This window comes from Nilaparvata lugens, chromosome 3 (assembly GCF_014356525.2).
Source record: "Nilaparvata lugens isolate BPH chromosome 3, ASM1435652v1, whole genome shotgun sequence".
Taxonomy (NCBI): Eukaryota; Metazoa; Arthropoda; class Insecta; order Hemiptera; family Delphacidae; genus Nilaparvata; species Nilaparvata lugens.
This window is the reverse complement of record NC_052506.1, coordinates 50249198-50269641: the sequence shown is the minus strand read 5'-3', so window position 1 is coordinate 50269641 and position 20444 is coordinate 50249198. Positions and strand designations below refer to the sequence as shown.

Below are 20444 nucleotides of genomic sequence, written 5' to 3'. Positions count from 1 at the left end.
CTGTGGATATTAGAAAATAATTCATTCCACAAATTGAGTTCCTCAAGGAAGACGTGTTCCCACAAGTGATTAATGCCTGGTTATGAATTGATTATAGGTATTCGTGATCATTTGAGTAGAATAATAATACGGTGCTGCAAAAATCTCCTTTTCTATGATGGAATAGAAAATGAAACTTTCAGAGTTTCAGAAACACCTGCTAAAACAGTTTCATTTCCGCCTTGACTGTCGAGAAGAATAAGCCTGCAGAATATTCGTTTATTTTTGAGAACCAGGAATCCATTCCAGTTAGTTGTTCTCATTTTTGCTATTCTTAGATTGCAAGGATCGAATAGCAGGTGTCCACGTCGTTTTGTGTGATAGTGTTGTCTGGCTTCAAAATAGCTCAGCGCGACTCCAAAAAAAGGCGAACGAAGTGAACGTTTTCTATGAAGAATCCTGGGAAGATTCGTCGCTCATCTCTATACTCCTTGACAACAGTCGAGTAGCGGTTGGCTTTTTGTCAAGCTTATGTTCATGAGCCACTGAAGTCTATGTATCTATACATACTACATAGTGAAAATTATAAATTTAACTGGCGCTAGTTTGGTTGGCTGGAGCAAGAGCAGGCAGTATTCATGTTTTGCCGTGATGCATAACTTGATTTCCAAGTGGCAGTGGTGAAGATTGAGAACAACAAACTTGGAATAAACAATTAACTTGGAAGATTATGAATAATGTTATAGAATTCAATTCGATTGAATTTCACTCAAGTGAAATACTCAAATCATTTGGTTTCTCGAGTACAAATGTTACTGAAATAATTAGAATATTAGGAAAATTTGAGTTTGAGTGTTGGAAAATTAAAGAATGGATTAGTACTTTTTGATTGGTACTGTGTTTTGATTTGAAGTACACTGTGAAAAATTTCGATTCCTCGTGAAATAATTTTAGATTTTCTTTTCCCAGATGAGATTATGCAGTTGGAGATGCTGTCGAAGGTGAAAAACGGTACCAGTCATTTCTCACGATGTAGAGCTTAACCCTTCGGGCACATCTCCTATAATGACTGAAGAGAAAAAAGAAGCTGGCGTTGCCTTGATATCACTAAAATGTGTTCTATTCCTGTTCTTTGGAGGTAAGTGATGATCACGTTCTCATTGTTGAATTAAAATAATATTGATGGAGATGGAAATAGGATTTTAATAAATCTTCTAATAAAGATGATTTTAAACTACAGTATATCATTTAATCTGAATGTTTATTAAGAGCAATAATGACAAATAATGTATTAAGGATAGCGGACAAGTAAAAAATCTCCATAGACAGTTAAACATTAAGAGAAATTAATGCCAAACCGTTGACTTGAATCTTAGACCTCACTCCGCTCGGTCAATAATTGCTAGCTGTGGATATTAGAAAATAATTCATTCCACAAATTGAGTTCCTTAAGGAAGACGTGTTCCCACAAGTGATTAATGCCTGGTTATGAATTGATTATAGGTATTCGTGATCATTTGAGTAGAATAATAATACGGTGCTGCAAAAATCTCCTTTTCTATGATGGAATAGAAAATGAAACTTTCAGAGTTTCAGAAACACCTGCTAAAACAGTTTCATTTCCGCCTTGACTGTCGAGAAGAATAAGCCTGCAGAATATTCGTTTATTTTTGAGAACCAGGAATCCATTCCAGTTAGTTGTTCTCATTTTTGCTATTCTTAGATTGCAAGGATCGAATAGCAGGTGTCCACGTCGTTTTGTGTGATAGTGTTGTCTGGCTTCAAAATAGCTCAGCGCGACTCCAAAAAAAGGCGAACGAAGTGAACGTTTTCTATGAAGAATCCTGGGAAGATTCGTCGCTCATCTCTATACTCCTTGACAACAGTCGAGTAGCGGTTGGCTTTTTGTCAAGCTTATGTTCATGAGCCACTGAAGTCTATGTATCTATACATACTACATAGTGAAAATTATAAATTTAACTGGCGCTAGTTTGGTTGGCTGGAGCAAGAGCAGGCAGTATTCATGTTTTGCCGTGATGCATAACTTGATTTCCAAGGGGCAGTGGTGAAGATTGAGAACAACAAACTTGGAACAAACAATTAACTTGGAAGATTATGAATCATGTTATAGAATTCAATTCGATTGAATTTCACTCAAGTGAAATACTCAAATCATTTGGTTTCTCGAGTACAAATGTTACTGAAATAATTAGAATATTAGGAAAATTTGAGTTTGAGTGTTGGAAAATTAGAGAATGGATTAGTACTTTTTGATTGGTACTGTGTTTTGATTTGAAGTACACTGTGAAAAATTTCGATTCCTCGTGAAATAATTTTAGATTTTCTTTTCCCAGATGAGATTATGCAGTTGGAGATGCTGTCGAAGGTGAAAAACGGTACCAGTCATTTTTCACGATGTAGAGCTTAACCCTTCGGGCACATCACCTATAATGACTGAAGAGAAAAAAGAAGCTGGCGTTGCCTTGATATCACTAAAATGTGTTCTATTCCTGTTCTTTGGAGGTAAGTGATGATCACGTTCTCATTGTTGAATTAAAATAACATTGATGGAGATGGAAATAGGATTTTAATAAATCTTCTAATAAAGATGATTTTAAACTACAGTATATAATTTAATCTGAATGTTTATTAAGAGCAATAATGACAAATAATGTATTAAGGATAGCGGACAAGTAAAAAATCTCCATAGACAGTGCATTAACGATAAATTTAAGCTAGTTATAGATGAATTTAGGCGAATTATCTGTACTATAATAAAAGAAAGAATTGGCTTATACACGTACGAGATAGGAAAATCATATTTGACGCATCATATCATAACGTCTGAACTACTGGACCGATTAACTTGACATTTTGCATATCTATAGATTCTTAATTAACCGAGGATGGTTATAGGCCTGTTTTGAATTCTTCAAGATTTTATTACGTCAAGTTTTTAAATCGCTGTGGCTACAGTTACGGTAACCGTAACTCCATTCGCGTTCCGGTAAACATTTGCGCAGGCGCGGCTACCGCTATTTACATGTGCATTGTGGTGTTGATGGTTCTTGGTGACATGGTTATGATAACCTATCGTTTCAATGAAGTTAGTTAGAGATAAGTTAGTTAATAATGAAGTTAGTTAGTTGATTAGAAATCATAACCATGTGACCAAAAACCATAAGCACCACAATGCACATGTAAATAGCGGTAGCCGCGCATGCTCAAATGTTTACCGGAACTCGATACGAGCTACGGTTACCGTAACTGTAGCCACAACAAACCACTCTCTGTCTCAGACAGCACCGTATCGCGCATGCGTTAGCAACGGATTTTTCCCGTTCCATTCAGTCAGATCTTTGAATGTAACGTTCTTTGTGATAATGGTTACCGAGCACTGTAACTGGAGCCAATCGTCATTCTATTTGATGAAGATATTATTATCCAATGATGATTTATCATTAAATTCAATATAATAATCAATATATTATCATTTTATTTGATAAAAGAAAGAGTACTTTTGAAAAATATAATTAATGAAATATAACAGTTGTTATTTTTAACTGTTGTTAAAAAACACTATAACTAAGTCAGCATATTGTCATTTCAAAACAAAAACCGAACCCTCAACCTCCCCTATTACGTTTGGAACATCAATAAACATAACTATTTTAAAAACCTCCAATCCCTTCCAGCATATTGCAATTTCAAAGCAAAATCCTAACCTATCTTTCCACCTTTGAAATATCAAAAAGCATTATTCTACCTGGACCCTAGCCCTTTCTAGCATATTGCAATTTAAAAGCGAAAACCCAACCTAACCTTATGGAACATTATTAAAAATAATCCAAAAAACCTAACCACTAACTCCTAACCCCTTCACATTTAATAATTTAGATTTCAAAGCAAAATCCTAACCCCCTAACCTATCCTTAAACATTTGAAACATCTTCTAGCATATTGCAATTTCAAAGCAAAAACCTAACCTATCCTAATAACACATTATTAAATATAACCTAAATAAAACCTAACCTCTAACCCTTTCACATTTAATACTTCAGATTTATTTGTCATCCTTAGAACAAAACATAAACATGTGGTTCATTTCATGAACATGTTCACAAACATGTGGTTCATTTCATGAACATGTTCAAAAACATGTGGTTCATTTCATGAGCATGTTCACAAACATGCGGTTCATTCCATGAACATGTTCACAAACATGTGGTTCATTTCATGAACATGTTCAAAAACATGTGGTTCATTTCATGAGCATGTTCACAAACATGCGGTTCATTCCATGAACATGTTCACAAACATGTGGTTCAAAGCAAAATCCTAACCCCCTAACCTATCCTTTTACCTTTGAAACATCAAAAAACATAACTCCACCTAGACCCTAGCCCCTTCTAGCATATTGCAATTTTAAAGCAAAAACCTAACCTATCCTAATAAAACATTATTAAATATAACCTAAATAAAAACTAACCCCTAACTCTTTCACATTTGTTGAACAAGACAAGGATAGCAACACCATTGCAAATCGTACACTATCATTATAACGTGGACCTCACAATAGATACTCAAAGAATACTTTTGAATAACTATGTTATAACTGTGACTGTTGCTGGCCGTTACTCTGTTTCTGAGACAAAGAGAAGCTCCTTGTAGAGCAGGCGAGGCTCGCTGTAGAACTGCTCCTTTCTACTGCGCAAGCGTAGTATCTGTTTGAGTAACACATTCGTTGGAGCAGTTTGCTACCTGCTACTTGGAAAAAAACTGTTACTTTTTTTCGTGAACCAGTGAACGAATGAGCACGTACAGTCGGCAGCCATTGTGAATGAGTGAACACGTGTAGCCATCATGTCTGAGAAAGCATCTAATTTTAATCGTGGTTTATGCAAAAAACAGCTGTCCACTAATTATAATTTACAGCGTCATCTTCAAAATGTTCATAAGAGTAATAGGCCTCCGAAAGAAGGAGCAATATGTCCGTTAGAAGACTGCAGAGAAACATTCAGCAGTAAACATTCAGAGTTAAGGTAGACGCACACAGTTAACACACAGATCGTCATCGGACGGACGGCACGCATCGGATTATTATATTTGATGCATTGTTCTAGATAGCTGATAGATTGAAATGCGCAAAGAGAGGTTTGAATGCTGCATGGAATCAGGTGATAAATGATTGAAAGGTGCCGTTAGCTTCCAAATGGGTATTGTTTAGAGCGGTAGCAAGAGCGATAATGTGTTATGGAGCTCAGATATGGGGATATAGAAAATTCGAGGAAGCAGAGAAGCTCAAAAGATATTTCATAAAAAGATTGGTTTACCCTATAATACGCCCAACTATGTAATTTTTCTGGAAAATATGGAGTCATCAATATATTATTTCACTCACAGTTTGCAGTCTTCGTATATTGTAAAAGTTTTGATAAAAGATTTTAATATACATTTAAAATCAATTATACGACTTCTCTACTTTAGCATTTTGTTATAAATCAAAATAAAATATGGCGGCTGAGGATTGTCTGTCTACTTCTGTACAGTCACTGTCAAAAGTGAAATGAAATATTTCTGGCCAACTACTGACAACATTGCAAGCTAGAGAGAGATAGCGCTATCTGTTTTGTTGCATGTTAGACAAGGATAGCAACACTATTGTCAATCGTGCACTGCCATTATTACGTGGACCTCACTATAGTAGATAATATTCAAAAGAATAACCTTGTTACAATAATTCAATTATTTATTCATTAATAGACAATAAGTCATGTAAAAACATCAGGCATTTGTCCAAAACTGTCCTGAACCCTAATTTAAAATTAACAATTTAGAGATTATGTGTGGAGTTGATGATTGATTTTTAATTTAAGCTAAGCTGCTTCTCAAAAGTACGGCTATTATCGGCTATATTATAAAAAACTTGGTAATTGAAAATGTGTTTTCTAGGGCTTGGATGCATCCTGGCATTCCTGCCCCTGCATATGAGAGACGTTGGACTGACAGGCGATGAGAGTCGCATCGTATCGATAGTGGCGCCATGCGTGGCCATCATTGGGCCGCTGCTGTTCGGCCCCCTGGCAGACAGGTGGGGCGCAGGCTCGGCCGGCACCCAGCACTCGCAGCACATGCGGGGCCTCCTCGCCTTCTGTCTCGTCCTGGGAGCAGTCGCCTACTCGGCGCTCCTCGCCGTACCCACCGTGTCGAGGCTGCAACAGCGCAACCCTGAGCTCAGCTTCAGGTGCAACCAACAAGGCGCCTTTGTCGTGCAGGAGAAATGCCAGGAGACACCTTGCCATGACTGGCCCAGGGACAATGTCAGTTCAAGTATACTCAATATTTTTAGAACAATTGAGTAGTAGCACAAAAAAGGATAGTTGACAATCTTTGAATCCCGTGCGATTCGAATGCATGCTCAGTCAGTGCATAAATTTTCATATAATATTATTATTCTAGTCTGCAAGTCCTCATTCTAGTGCCGTTTGCACAGTTTAAACTAAATTTAATTTTGATCTGGATTTAATCTATATAAAGTATCGTTCGTTTATGTGATTCATTTTGAGCCACCAGCTGATTAAATAGAGTTAAGGCTTTGACTGTGCAAAAGGCCCTAGAGTGTTAAAACTTTATGAGAATGAATAACATAAAGGCCATTCCACACAGCACTTGGCGAGCGTGGCTGGACGCACGCCACGCCGGCCACGCTAGCCACATGCCAATTCACACCGCCACGACTGTTGCGATGCTATACCGGCCACGTTTCCCGTCAGTATGCAGGAAGATGTCAACTCCGACGGTCCCGTGGTGTTAATCTGGATTTTCTTGTGGCTTACCTTGGTTTGATGACTCCAACAGCAGCAGTAGTAATGATAATGAGCTGGTTTTATTGTATTCAGTGACAGCACGGGACCAGTGGGTACATCCAATCAATAAAAAAAGGAAGACCCATGGCGATTTCCATCATTTAATGCGCGACCTTGAGGCTGACACTGATAGTATACGTTCTATACGATAGTATACGTCTATTATACGTTCTGCGCATGCTCGGACCAAAACGTGGCCGGACACGTTTGAAAAGATCGCTCATTCGCTCAGAGAGCGAACGGTAGCCACGCGTGGCTAGTATAGCAGGCGTTGCCGCGTGGCCGTGGCTGCTATGTGAATTGCTTCATTTGATCAGCTGGGAAGCGATGTTTTGAAAAGTAGCTAGCGTGCGTCCAGCCACGCACGCCACCTGCTGTGTGGAATGGCCTTAAGAGAGAAGCTTATAATAGCAAAATATAATATATTGCTTATGCTATTTTTTTCTCTGTGTTAAGCCGTGTCCACACTGGACAAATTAATGTTCGACAAACATGTTTGTTGAAAAAGTTTGGGCAAATTTCATCATTTTTGACAAACAATGTTTGCCCGTGGCCAATGTGGCGCGTCACCAAACAAAAAATTTGTAAGTGGGAAGAACAGGTTTTATGTTTTACAGGTGTCAACTCTGAAAATGTTTGGAAAAACAGTAATTTTTTGTTTGACAAACAATGATTGTCCAAACTTTTTAAAATGTTTGTCCCTGTGCTCCTCAACAAACATGTTTGCAGAACATGCATGTCGAACATTTGATCAGTGTTGACACGGCTTCAGTAGTTCCATTGAACAATCAACTACCTACCGTAGGCCTATTCAGAACTTGAACGGACCTAAGGAGCTCATCTTTGGTAATCCATTTTCTTAACCCACTTACCATACCAACTACAACTATATTAAAGATAAGATTAATTCACTTGTGATTTGCAATGAAATTTGTAAGACTATGATTATTAAAATTCTTATAATACCTTACAGAGTGGGTATTAAGCACAGGAAATTCGCCACGTGACTGTGTTGTTTCATTATGGAACTACTGTAGCTCACTCCACAGTAAATTCCATTGTGAATAAATGAATCAATAGATTACAGTACCGGTAATTGATTTGTTAATGAAAAAATAATGAATGTATTTTTGTGATACGAACTTAATTTGATCAAATTATAAAATCTTTTTTCATTGCAGTTTGGGTCGATATTTCTGAGTTATTGTCGATATGATTGTCCTCAAAATGGAACCAAATCTGAATCATTGTTCATCACCACCCCGGAGACTGTACCTGACAATGACGATGATGACGACAGCGAAGGAAGTGAAAGAGTTGTGACAACGACTCAGGTAACTTGAAAATAATTCATTTTCACAATTCTCACCAAAATAACAAGCCTATATTAGAAGTTACAAAACACTAACTTACAAACACTTATTGGTGTAATAAATTGGGAGTTATTGGGTGAAGGAAGATTATGATGTGTTATGAAGGATGTTCAGTAGAATTAAATCTGCTTTACTAACCTATAGTAACAATCCACTTATGGTTTTGATTCACTGTCAGGTAATCTGACAATCTGGGGTTTGACAAATCATAAGTAGGTACTCCTATTACTGGAATTTCAGGGGGAATGGGTTAAAATCTGGGTCCAAGGACCCATACATTTTTATGTTCTTGAATAAATTTATTTATATAATTTTCATAATAAGATCTCGTGATGTTGACAATGACTACACTATAAACACAGAAAATAAAATTGGTTTTCTACTCCGTGCTATAACATTGCAAAGAGTAGTTCGATCATCTCAGCAATTATTCCGAAGCTTGTTTATTATTATTATTATTTATTTCATTGAAAATCACAAATCATAATTATAATAAAATATAATATGGTTGAGAGAAGACAACAGGCATAGCCCAAAACTGGCTTCTCCCAAATTTTTACAAATAAAAGTTTCAAAAAAGAATGAGATTAAGATTTCACTTGTCACTTCAAAAAGTCCAATTTCCACTTAAAAACTAAAGACTAAACTAAATGTATAATTTATAAGTTTATAATTCCTTGTTTTATGATTCTAACAATTATTCCATGTTATTTTATAGATTAGGCTATGTATTAGGCATTTACGGCGAAACGCGGTAATAGATTTTCATGAAATTTGACAGGTATGTTCCTTTTTAAATTGCGCGTCGACGTACGTATATACAAGGTTTTTGGAAATTTTGCATTTCAAGGATGATATAAAAGGAAAAAGGAGCCTTCCTCATACGCCAATATTAGAGTAAAAATCAGACTATAGAATTATTCATCATAAATCAGCTGTCGAGTGGATTATAAATCGCATGCAATTCAATATATCAATGTCACTTGGTAAAAAATCAGCAGCTGTGTAGACTATAAATTGCATGCCTCATTGAATGCAATTTTTATGTACTATTAAATAGGATGAAAAGGACTTATAACAGCTTGTCTGGGCGCCTAGATGTCTTCTGGTTTTCTCGCGCTAAATTTTGAAAGCGTTATATGATAATATTAGATCTTCTGTAAGCATGATCTGATCAAATAATAATAGTTGGTGTATCAGTGTGGATGTGCATATGGTTTGGGACGTCGTTCAGTTATAAATGTTATTTATTCTATTGATAAAATTTCTGTTCATTATTTGTTATTATATTCTTTAATTTTTATAAGTTTTGGAATTTTGAATTCTTAATTTGTTTCATTTTTACTTTTTTCATAAGTATTTGAAATCTTCGTATTTTTCATTTTTGATTTAGGTGGTATTTTTGTTGTTTGTGTTATTTATTATTGCATAAGTTCGTATTATTTTTATCATTATTTTTCTTTTTTCATTTGTATCTGTACAATTTTTATTGTTAAGGAGACATATTTGGGGAAACCCGTTGTCTCCATTGTGAATAAATAAATAAATGAGCTATTGATTGCGTGCAATAACGCATGCAATTAATAGCTAAAATAACATTGTATTGTCACTCGAAGTTTCTCTGCTTCTTAGGCTGTCCTGTTGCCAGTATGTCTTGAAGGAGATTAGCTTTCGATGTTAGCATTTTTGATACATCAATCCCAAAAGCCATTAGCCGTTTTCACACCGATATCTCGCCGACACGACATACAGACAGGATTTACTCTGATGGACAGTATAAGAGGAGGCTGCGGTTTATAACTGCGCGAGGTCTACTGTTCACAGAACTACCCATCAAACACATGAATCCCATCAAAACACAACCCATTATAATAATTGGATATTCTCGTCTCATAAACAATATTGACCTTGAATCGATTCACAAAATTAGTGTAGACGGTAATGACATTCCTTACTGTAGCTCCGTTAAAAATTTAGGCATTATTATGAATAATACTCTTGACTGGTCAGAACAAGTGAACAAAACTTGTAAAAAGGTATTCTCAGCCATGCATGCATTGAAGAAAATGCACGATATCCTCCCTAGAAACATTAAATTATTATTGGTTCAGTCTCTCATCTTCCCACATTTAATGTATTGTAATTCTGTTCTTAACGATATGCAAGTCACTCTGAATGATAAACTACAGCGTTGCCAAAATTATTATCTACGTTTCGTCTACTCTCTCCAACGCCATGATCATTGATCATATCACCCCAGCCCACATTGCTAGTTCAACATCAAAGCTTCCCGATCAGAGGCTTTTTCGAATAGTCAAGCATGTTAGAGATATCTTGAAATACGGTAATCCTAACTATTTTAAAGATGATTTCAAATTTGTCTCTGAAGTTAGGAGGATAGATGCTTCACATACTAGAACCGGAGAAAGTACTTTAAGGATACCCAATCATCGAACTACTATTTTCACAAAATCCTTCTTAGTCAGTGCCTGTCGTGCATGGAATACACTTCCTGTTTCTATCAGGTCTAACGAGAGCCGAGCGAGCTTCATCCTGACTTTAAAAAAACATATTTTGGAACAAATGACTGAAACTGTCCGGCCCTAGGACGATCACATGACAACCATCCCTCACCCATTCCACCAATATAAACCTTTAAACCATGTTATAGAACGAATTATATATATATATATATATATATACAGGGCGATTCATAATTATGGTAAAATATTTTAATACGTGATAGTAGAGGTAGAAATAAGAAAAAAGTTCATATAAACATATATCCATAAACGCTTCATTAGCGAGCTATACAGGGTGAAAGATTTCGCCCGGAATTCAGTTCCTCTGGTGAAATACACCGATGCTGAATTGTTTGGGTAAGTTTTTGAAAAACTTATGCTGGAAATATATGGAATAATATCTGAAAAATTGAATAAAACTAGTCTGGAAGCTGTAGTGTGAGTAGTTTTTGAGAAAAAAGTTGAAATATGCAAAAAATCTAAGTAGAAAAACACAGACTTCTACGTTTGATGCCCAATAACTTTCTTTAATGACCATTGAACAAATAATTTTTCGCAATAAAAATTGTAGAGAATTTAATTCTGAAAAGAATTATGTAAGCTGTGTGAACTAAATTCAAATAAAAGTTGAATAAAATGTATTCTTATGTAGTACATTACACCACAAAAATTTGCTGTTTTATGAGGAGAGAACTAATAACTCATAGGTTGTAGCTGATTGCAAATAAAAAATTCGGTTTTTTGTAAAAAGTTTTTTTTATATGAAAGTAGCATATCTAAATGACATTAAACTTATACTAGAAGACTAGTTAGATTATGCCATTAAGCCTGGGAGGAAGCTCGAACAGAAGTAGATGATATCCTATGATTTCTGCCCAAATGTTTACTGAAAACTGATGTTGTGGAAGATTAGGATTGATGGCATGAGGATTCTCAGCTGCCCAAATATATTGGTTGTGGACGTTAACGATAGCTGTTCTTGTAAAGTGTGCCTCGTCGGTAAATAAAACGGTTGTTAAAAAGTTTGGGTAAACAAGTTTTACTAAAAACCATCGGCAAATACCAGCACGGGGAATACAGTCTCGTGGCAATAGAGTATGAACTTTCTGGAGGTGGTATGGATGTAATTGTTGCTCTTTTAGTATCCTCCAAATAATAGATTGATTGACATTAAACTGCACTGAAAATTCTCTTGTGCTCTTCTCTGGATGTTCATAAATTTCATTAAGAACTTGTTTTTCTAACTCATCAGTCATAGTAGATCGGGGTCTGCCTGCATAAATGTGCTCTTTGGATATCAAAGAATCTGTTTCAGACAGACGTTGATGAATAGTGGAAAAAACCTTGAACTTAGACATACTAGGTTAGGAAAGTTCTCTTGATACAAACGTCTTGCTTCAGTACTATTACAGTAGTGTCCCATTCCATACATTAAATGCATGTCAGCTAATTCGGAGTATGAATAATGTCTAAGATTACCTGCCATTTTTTAAAAAGTTAACACTTAACACAAAAGCAAAGTGGAATGGTTACAAATAACTGGTTAATAGATTAAACAAAAAACACAGCGCGGTTACAGTAGGCCTAACTTACAGTTTGTTTTTTTTGTTCAACAGTGAGCTAAAATACTTCTGAAAATAATTTTTAGCTGATAATTTCTTTTAAATATCTTCTTATTTAAAACATAATAAATCAGCTGTTATTAAAATCCATGTTTTATTTGCAGTCAGCTACAACCTATGAGTTATTAGTTCTCTCCTCATAAAACAGCAAATTTTTGTGGTGTAATGTACTACATAAGAATACATTTTATTCAACTTTTATTTGAATTTAGTTCACACAGCTTACATAATTCTTTTCAGAATTAAATTCTCTACAATTTTCATTGCGAAAAATTATTTGTTTACTGATCATTAAAGAAAGTTATTGGGCATCAAACGTAGAAGTCTGTGTTTTTCTACTTAGATTTTTTGCATATTTCAACTTTTTTCTCAAAAACTACTCACACTACAGCTTCCAGACTAGTTTTATTCAATTTTTCAGATATTATTCCATATATTTCCAGCATAAGTTTTTCAAAAACTTACCCAAACAATTCAGCATAGGTGTATTTCACCAGAGGAACTGAATTCCGGGCGAAATCTTTCACCCTGTATAGCTCGCTAATGAAGCGTTTATGGATATATGTTTATATGCACTTTTCTTATTTTTACCTCCACTAACACGTATTACAATATTTTACCATAATTATGAATCGCCCTGTATATAAACTCATGTTATTTCAATTATCCACTGCATACTGCTGTATGTTACTGAAAGTTGATAACCCTGATCTACTTTCAGCCTACTTCATTTTATTAATCAATTATTTGATCTTATCTACCTACATAATTATTTTACTTTATCAATTTTCTGTTTTTTTTTCTCTTAAATATTCATATTGATTAAAACTTTTACAATATTTCCATTAATAAATAAATCCTTAGTTTAAATAACGAAATTAACGTTTTGATAGAGAGTTAGTGGGGAGGATATTTTTAATATTCTTTCCGAAGAATGGACATTGATATGTCCAAAGCTCCGCCAATTTATGTAGATGCATAACAATATAATTATTATCTATAGTTATTATATTACAAATTGCGAGTTGTGGCAGCCGAAGCGATAGCACGTGTTTTGTCAGAGCTCCTGGCGTCTTATCAGTTTGTTGTTTTTCGTTGTGAAATAGCTTGAAAACTTGTGATTCTAACCTCTTTCTGTGAATTGACTGTTCATTTTATTGAAATATTACCTATTAATATTCTCAATAACGTTGTTATGAGCAAGAAGATTGAAAAATACTTCACGCCTACGGCTCCATCAACATCTTGGAAGCGTGAACGTCCACAAAGTTCTCCGGAAACACCGACAAGTAAGAAAAAAACTGTTGTATCTGTGAATTCGGGTGAAATGAATAGCAAAGACTTAAAACAATTTCTTGAGGACTTTGAACAACGTATTGTTACTAATTTTAATTCAAAATTTGAGAATTTGGCAACGAAGGCGGATTCAGAAGCAATAAAACAGTCAATAGAAAATTTGTTGGAGGAGAATAGAAAACTGAAACTGCAAGTGAAAAATCTTTCCACCGAGAATAGAGACTTACGAAGACGTATGATTGGGATGGAAGATAGAAATCGTCGTAACAATTTAATATTCAAAGGACTTAAATACGATGTGAATGTATCGAATCCGGTTACAGTGGTGAAGAACTTTTGTGTAGAGTATCTTAATGCAAGACCAGACCTGTGGGTGAATAGAGCGCACTCGTTAGGAAACATGAGGAATGGGGGGCCTCTTATAGCTCATTTTCCAGATGACGCTGACATCAATCATTTGATGAAGACCGCTAAAAAGTTGAAGGGGACCAATTTCTTTGTGCACAAAGACTTTTCATTGGAAACTAGGCGGGTGAGATCACGGCTTTTCGCGATAAAAAAAGAAATACTAAGAGTAGTACCTCAGCAACGAGTGATGGTGCAGCACGACCGACTGGTTGTTGGTAATGCAACGTTTCGGTGGGATGAGGATGAAGGACTAAAATTCGGGATACAGAGCGGCGAGGAAAAGCTTCAACAAATATTGGAATGTGATGGAGAAACGGTCAACGAGTTACTACGCAGATCAGCATATGCAGTAGGCCGAGAGACGAATGCGGTACAGACGAGTGCAGTACAAACCAGTGCGGTGCAGCCTAATAATGATTCTACGGAGAGAGACAAGGAACATTGAGATGTAGCCGTCAGCCAGGTCGTACAGCACCAGGATAAGTTTAATGTAATTGTATATAATGTAGCGGGGTTAAAGGGTAAGAACTTTTTAGAATTATTTAATTTTTTAAGAGAGTATGAGTGTTTTGTTTTATTGGAAACTTTTATAGAAGAAGGAGAACAATTTATTTTCGATAGGTTTTTGCAGGGTTATGTTTTCTCATGGGAATTTGCGTTAAGAGAGTCTAAATTTGGTAGAGCTAAGAAAGGAATATTATTAGCTATTAGGGACAGGTGGGAGGGAAAAATAAGAATGGAAGAAACGTTCTATTTATGTTGGAAAAAAATTTGTACATAGTCCCAGTCTATCTGAGTGGAGGTCTGGAGAGTGAGTGGGAATTGGATTACTGTATGATTTTCTGTTCTCTTTCGATGATACCGAAAATATGATTATTGTGGGAGATTTAAATGGGCGAGTTGGAGAAGGGCAGAGCTTACCGACTCAAGTCGCGTTCGATAACACAGGCATTGAGTACGAACGCCGGTCTAAAGATACCGTAATCAATAAAAAAGGAAGAAAATCAATAAATCTCTGTGAGGAATTTAATTTAGTTATTTAAATGGTAGGGTCACGGGGGATGAGTCGGGGGAGTTCACATTTGTTAATAACAGAGGAGCGTCGGTTATCGATTTGTGTTGTGTCAGCTTAGATAGTTTGCATTTAATTGAATATTTTGAAGTGAAGGGCGCGAACTTCTCAGATCATTTTCCCATAAGTATATCTATCAAGTGTGAAAGTATAGCAGAAGTTGAAAGAAGCTGTTCAGTACCACTTGCCCCGAAACTTACCTGGAATAGCGCGAATGGAAATAGTTTTGTTGATAAATTAGCAGAGAGGTGTCGGAATGTTTCTCATTTACCAGAAGATATCGACGAGGCATGTACTTTACTGAAGGAACTGATATATGACATCACCAATTTCAAGAAGGAGCCGAAATTAGTAAATAATAAGTTCAAGAAAAGCATTTGGTACGATCGAGAATGTGAAATGGCTAGGAACACAATGTTTGCTTTATTGAAATTATTTAGAAAAAATAACTCTATCGTAGTTAAGAATGACTATTTAGCGGCTGTGAAAGACTACAAAGAAATATGTAAGAGGAAAAAAGCTGTTTATTGGGAGGGAGTAAAAACAAAATTAAAATCAGTTAGAGATTCTAAACATTTTTGGGAACTGGTGCGTGAATTTAAAGGAAAAAACGAGGTGAGAAAAATAGATATAAAACCAGAGGAATGGGTGTGTCATTTTAAAGAGCTATACACGCCTATTCGAGTATGTGGACCAACATCGTATGCAGAGCCCCATATTACGGATGAGTTATTGGACAAAGCCTTAGATATCAACGAAATCAGGTTATCACTAAAAAAGTTACGAAATGGAAAGGCTCCGGGGGAAGATAGAATTTGTGGTGAGTTTTACAAAAAAGCGCCTGTAACATACATACAATTGATGATAATTCTTTTCAATAGGATTTTTGATGTAGGCAAGGCTCCAGAATCATTCAAAAAATCAATAGTCTTCCCATTGCACAAAAAAGGAGATACGCGAGATCCGAAAAACTATAGGGCGATATCTTTCACCAACTCAATTTATAAGGTATTTGTAGGGTGTTTACTGAATAGACTAGAGCAGTGGGTAACGCAGAGAAAAATCAAGCCGGTTTTAGAAAAGGGTATTCGTCAGTCGATAATATTTATGTTTTGTACAACTTGATAAGATATCATATGTTGGTAAGAAATAAAAAGGTTTACTGTTTCTTTGTGGACTTCAAGGCCGCGTTTGACTCTATTGATCGAGAAGCGTTGTTCTACAGATTATTGGAAATAGGTATTTCAAATAAGTTTGTCCGGGTGTTGAGAGCATATTATATGAGAAAGTAACATCCGCTGTATGGTGCAAGAATGGTAATGGTCTTACAGAAAGTATTGAGTTTGAGAGTGGCTTAAAACAGGGATGTTTAGTATCCCCGATTCTGTTTTCTATCTTTACTCACGATATTTGTGAATACATAGGAGGTGGGCTACGGATGGGAGATACTGAAATAAATGCACTCCTTTATGCTGACGACTTGGTGATATTCACTGATAGTATTCACAAAATGCAGAGAATGATAAATAAATTGAGAGATTATTGTTGCCGGTGGAACTTGATATTGAATAGAGATAAATCGAAGATAATCGTCTTTAGAAAGGGGGGTAGATTAAGCCGGAGTGAGAATTGGAGGTATGGAGAAGAACCGATAGAAGTAGTAAACGAGTACAAGTACCTTGGAGTCACTTTCACTTCTACGTTATCTTTGACTAGCTATTTTAAAGATAAAGTATCGATAGCAAAATACGGTATAAATAGTGTATGGAAGAAACTGATTACAAACAATGAAGTACCGTTATCGACCAAAGGGCAGGTGTTTAGTTCGGTAAGCAAGGCGACGGTAACATATGCTGCCCAAGTATGGGGGTATCAGCAAAGAGAGGAATTGGAGCGATTGCATAGATTCTTTATTAAGAGACTGTTCTGTTTGCCGGTCAATACACCAAATTATATTTTGTATTTGGAGAGTGAAGAGAATAATATATGGTTGGATACATTAAAATTGAATTGTAGATACATAGCGAAAACGATAAGCCTATCAGAATCTAGATTTATAAGAAAAATAACAATATTGACATCCCGAAGTAAATGCGGTTGGGCTAAGGAATGGAGAATGGAGAATGGAGAATGTTGAGTAGACAATATAATTTGGATTGGATAGACCCTGTAACTCACCCTAATGAATGGGTAGGAAAATGTGAGATTATTATTAATCGAATACGCAACAAATTAATAGAAACTTGGTGGGATTGTGCCGCAAATTCGCAGTTTCATTCCATTTATTATAATCTTAGAATGTGTCATCCAGTAAGACCAGATTATATTAGCGACATACATAGTAGGCGTTTTATCAGTCAGATTTTCAAGGTGAGAGGGTCTCTATTACCTCTAAATTTTAGGGTGGGTAGAGATTATGAAAGTTATATTTGCTCACTGTGCAATAGTAGGGAAGTGGAAGACACCCATCACTTCATAGGTAGATGTAAAATCCTAGGTGAATTACGTGCCAAATGGTTTGGATGTTGGGTATTGAATGAGGTGGCAGTTCTCCAATACCTGAATGGTAAAGATTGGAGAATCCTGTTTGGGTATGTAAATGAGGCACTTAAGTATCGGGAGTTTTTAGTGTTAGAGTATAATTTCCGAATAAGTACATTTAATATGTGGGATTTATCATTATTTTGTGCATTCTGATTAACCGTAATTTTTGTAATAAGGATTTATAAAATTGAGTTTATGTTCACTTATATGTATAATCTATGCTTTTTCAAGTATGTATCTGATAATTTAACTCGTTGCTATAATGTATGAATTAATTGTTAAGTTAATATTGTAAACAACCAACTCTGGCTGACGGCATAAAGCCATGCCTATTGAATTTTTGACTTTTTGAATTGTAAATTGTATCCTTTGTTTTGTATAATAAATTCTTTTATCTATCTATCTATCTATCTACATTACAAATTGCTTTTTCATATCATATACAGTTCAATAATTATTTTCTTAGTCTATATTATGAAAATTCATCTATAATTTTGCTGTATTGTAAGCTATTGTATATAAGTGTATAAGCCAGTATATATTGTAATCTACATGTTCTGAACAAAGCTCAGGCTAGAGCTACCAGAGGACTGTAATTTACTATTCAAATAATCAAATACAAACAAGGGGCAAAATTTAATCTTCAATTTGAGCCAGGTTATTTGTACAGTTAAACTCTGCATTAATGAACAATAAAAAAGAGCAAAAACTCACCAGATTTATTCCAATCTTGACTACTTGCCCTTCGAAGCCTTTATTAGGTGTTTTGGTCAGGTTCAGGGTGGGATGAAATCGGGGAAAAGACAGGTTTTCGCTTCCGGGCTGCCTTTTCGCGTTCAACTTGCAGGCCATACACTGTGTTTCGAACAAAGCTCAAACTGGATTCTTTATAAATTTAAATCCGATTCAAATTAATTCGATTCAATACTATTTACGCTTTTATATTCATAATTCACACACACGACACTCAAACAATTATTTACAAGAAATTTCCGATCGAAATTACATGACAAAATACAAATTCGGTCTTGCACAACAACGGGGACGAGACAAGACAGACTGGGGCTTTAACATCGACAAGGCCAAAACAGCTGGACGGTCTGCGCTGGCGCAAACACAAGCCTGCTATTGGCAGAACTGCAGTCTGGGATTTTGGCGCTACAGTTCGAATTCTCTGGCCAGACCACTACATAAATAAAGTACTCAATCAATCAATCAATCAACTACTAGTAATCATTCAATCAGGTTCTTAGTGCCGGTTGCAAAAAAGCCGGGTTATTTTCAATCCTGATTAATTCCAGAAGATCCAACTTTTTGAAATGGTCTTCTCTGATTTGGTTCACGTGAAATTTATCAGGATTAAAATTTAACCGGCTTTTGTGCAACCGGGCCTTTGTGAGGGAAATTTTTGCATTCCTCTGGGAATTAATCTCAATTTACTGTGATTAGATAGAACATTTCTGTATGAACTATGAATGTTATTATAATTTCTTTCGTAATAATTTTTTTATGCTTTTGAACTCCAGAGCAAAGCTCGGTCCCCGATATTGACTTAATACTATAGGCCTATTTTTGATACTTTTATATTTGATTCCAAAGATAATTTTCAAATGATTATTCGCATTGTAGAAGCCCAAGGAGGATTATCCACACATGTGCTTTACCAAAGATGAGAGGACAATCTGTCATGTTTACACGGAAGCCACCAAACAGCTGACTGTGAATGTAACGTTGACCACCACACCTGACACTTATCTCTACGATCCTGAATGGTGCCGCTATCCACTGGGTTAGTACTATCATGACCTGTATTAGAGATGGCTATGGTACTATACTATAGATGAAGTTTATAGAATTGTCAGATTTTTTTTATAATGAAAATTTTTCTTTGTTATATGTTTTTACATCTACTTTTGATATTCACATTCCATTTTCAATCGAATAATTCTTGTTAAGGATGGTAATGATATTTATTATTATTAAACGAAAATACAAATTAAATGCTGTAATTCACCCCGAAGACTTCTGCGACTGCAAATATTGACAGCAGGGTAAACAGCTAGATGGAAATTCAATGAGCGCTACTATTCAACAATTATTTGTCAGCCCGGAATCGAACCTCGGGGAGGTACTGTATTTACCCTGCTGTCAATATTTGAAGTAGCAGAAGTCTTCGGGGTGAATAATTACAGCATTTAATTTGGATTTTCGTTTAATAATGATAGTTAATTCATTAGCATTTGAATAATTGCAATATCTCAGTAATTTCCATCTGTAGTGTGTAATGATATTGTTAAGTTTTGAAATTCACTCATTCATTCATCCATTTATTTATCTTCCAAGAAAAAATAGTTCACTTCAAGGCAATGATTGAAGGAGGTCAAACCAAAAATTGTTTCTCTCCCAAATTCTGATAAAATTATTTTGTCAAAAATGAGTTGTTTTTTCTTCTCAATTGTCATTACAAAAATGCCATGTCCAAATACTGTATTCACTGCTTGGTCATTTTGAATTTAGAGCAGAGATTGTTTTTTGAATAAGAAAAAGAATGTAGGTAGACAATAGGCTATAACCGTAAACTTGAAATAAACAGAATAATAATTGAAATATTAAATCACCGTCCCTCGATAATGAGGGTAGAAATTGAAAATTCAGATGATAATATTTTATGATTTTTTATTTATCATCATATCCTAAATATTAAATATTCCACCTTCCTGCTGTAACAACCCGATTTGAATTATGGGCTCCTCCGCAATGTG

The 20444-nt window shown here is 35.5% G+C and overlaps 1 protein-coding gene across 2 annotated transcripts in view; it reads left to right on the top strand.

Annotated features, from left to right (window-relative positions):
- LOC111045438 overlaps positions 1–20444 on the top strand; it is a 56263-nt gene that overhangs the window by 21651 nt on the left and 14168 nt on the right. The window contains exons 2-5 of one of the 2 annotated variants that reach the window (XM_039423950.1): positions 2334–2502; positions 5932–6299; positions 8027–8179; positions 19312–19471. In XM_039423950.1, the coding sequence (XP_039279884.1) occupies positions 2430–2502; positions 5932–6299; positions 8027–8179; positions 19312–19471 (754 nt within the window). In that variant the 5' untranslated portion in view covers positions 2334–2429. Of the gene's footprint in view, positions 1–948; positions 1118–2333; positions 2503–5931; positions 6300–8026; positions 8180–19311; positions 19472–20444 lie in introns of both variants that reach the window. The other variant, XM_039423949.1, reaches the window with a different exon arrangement.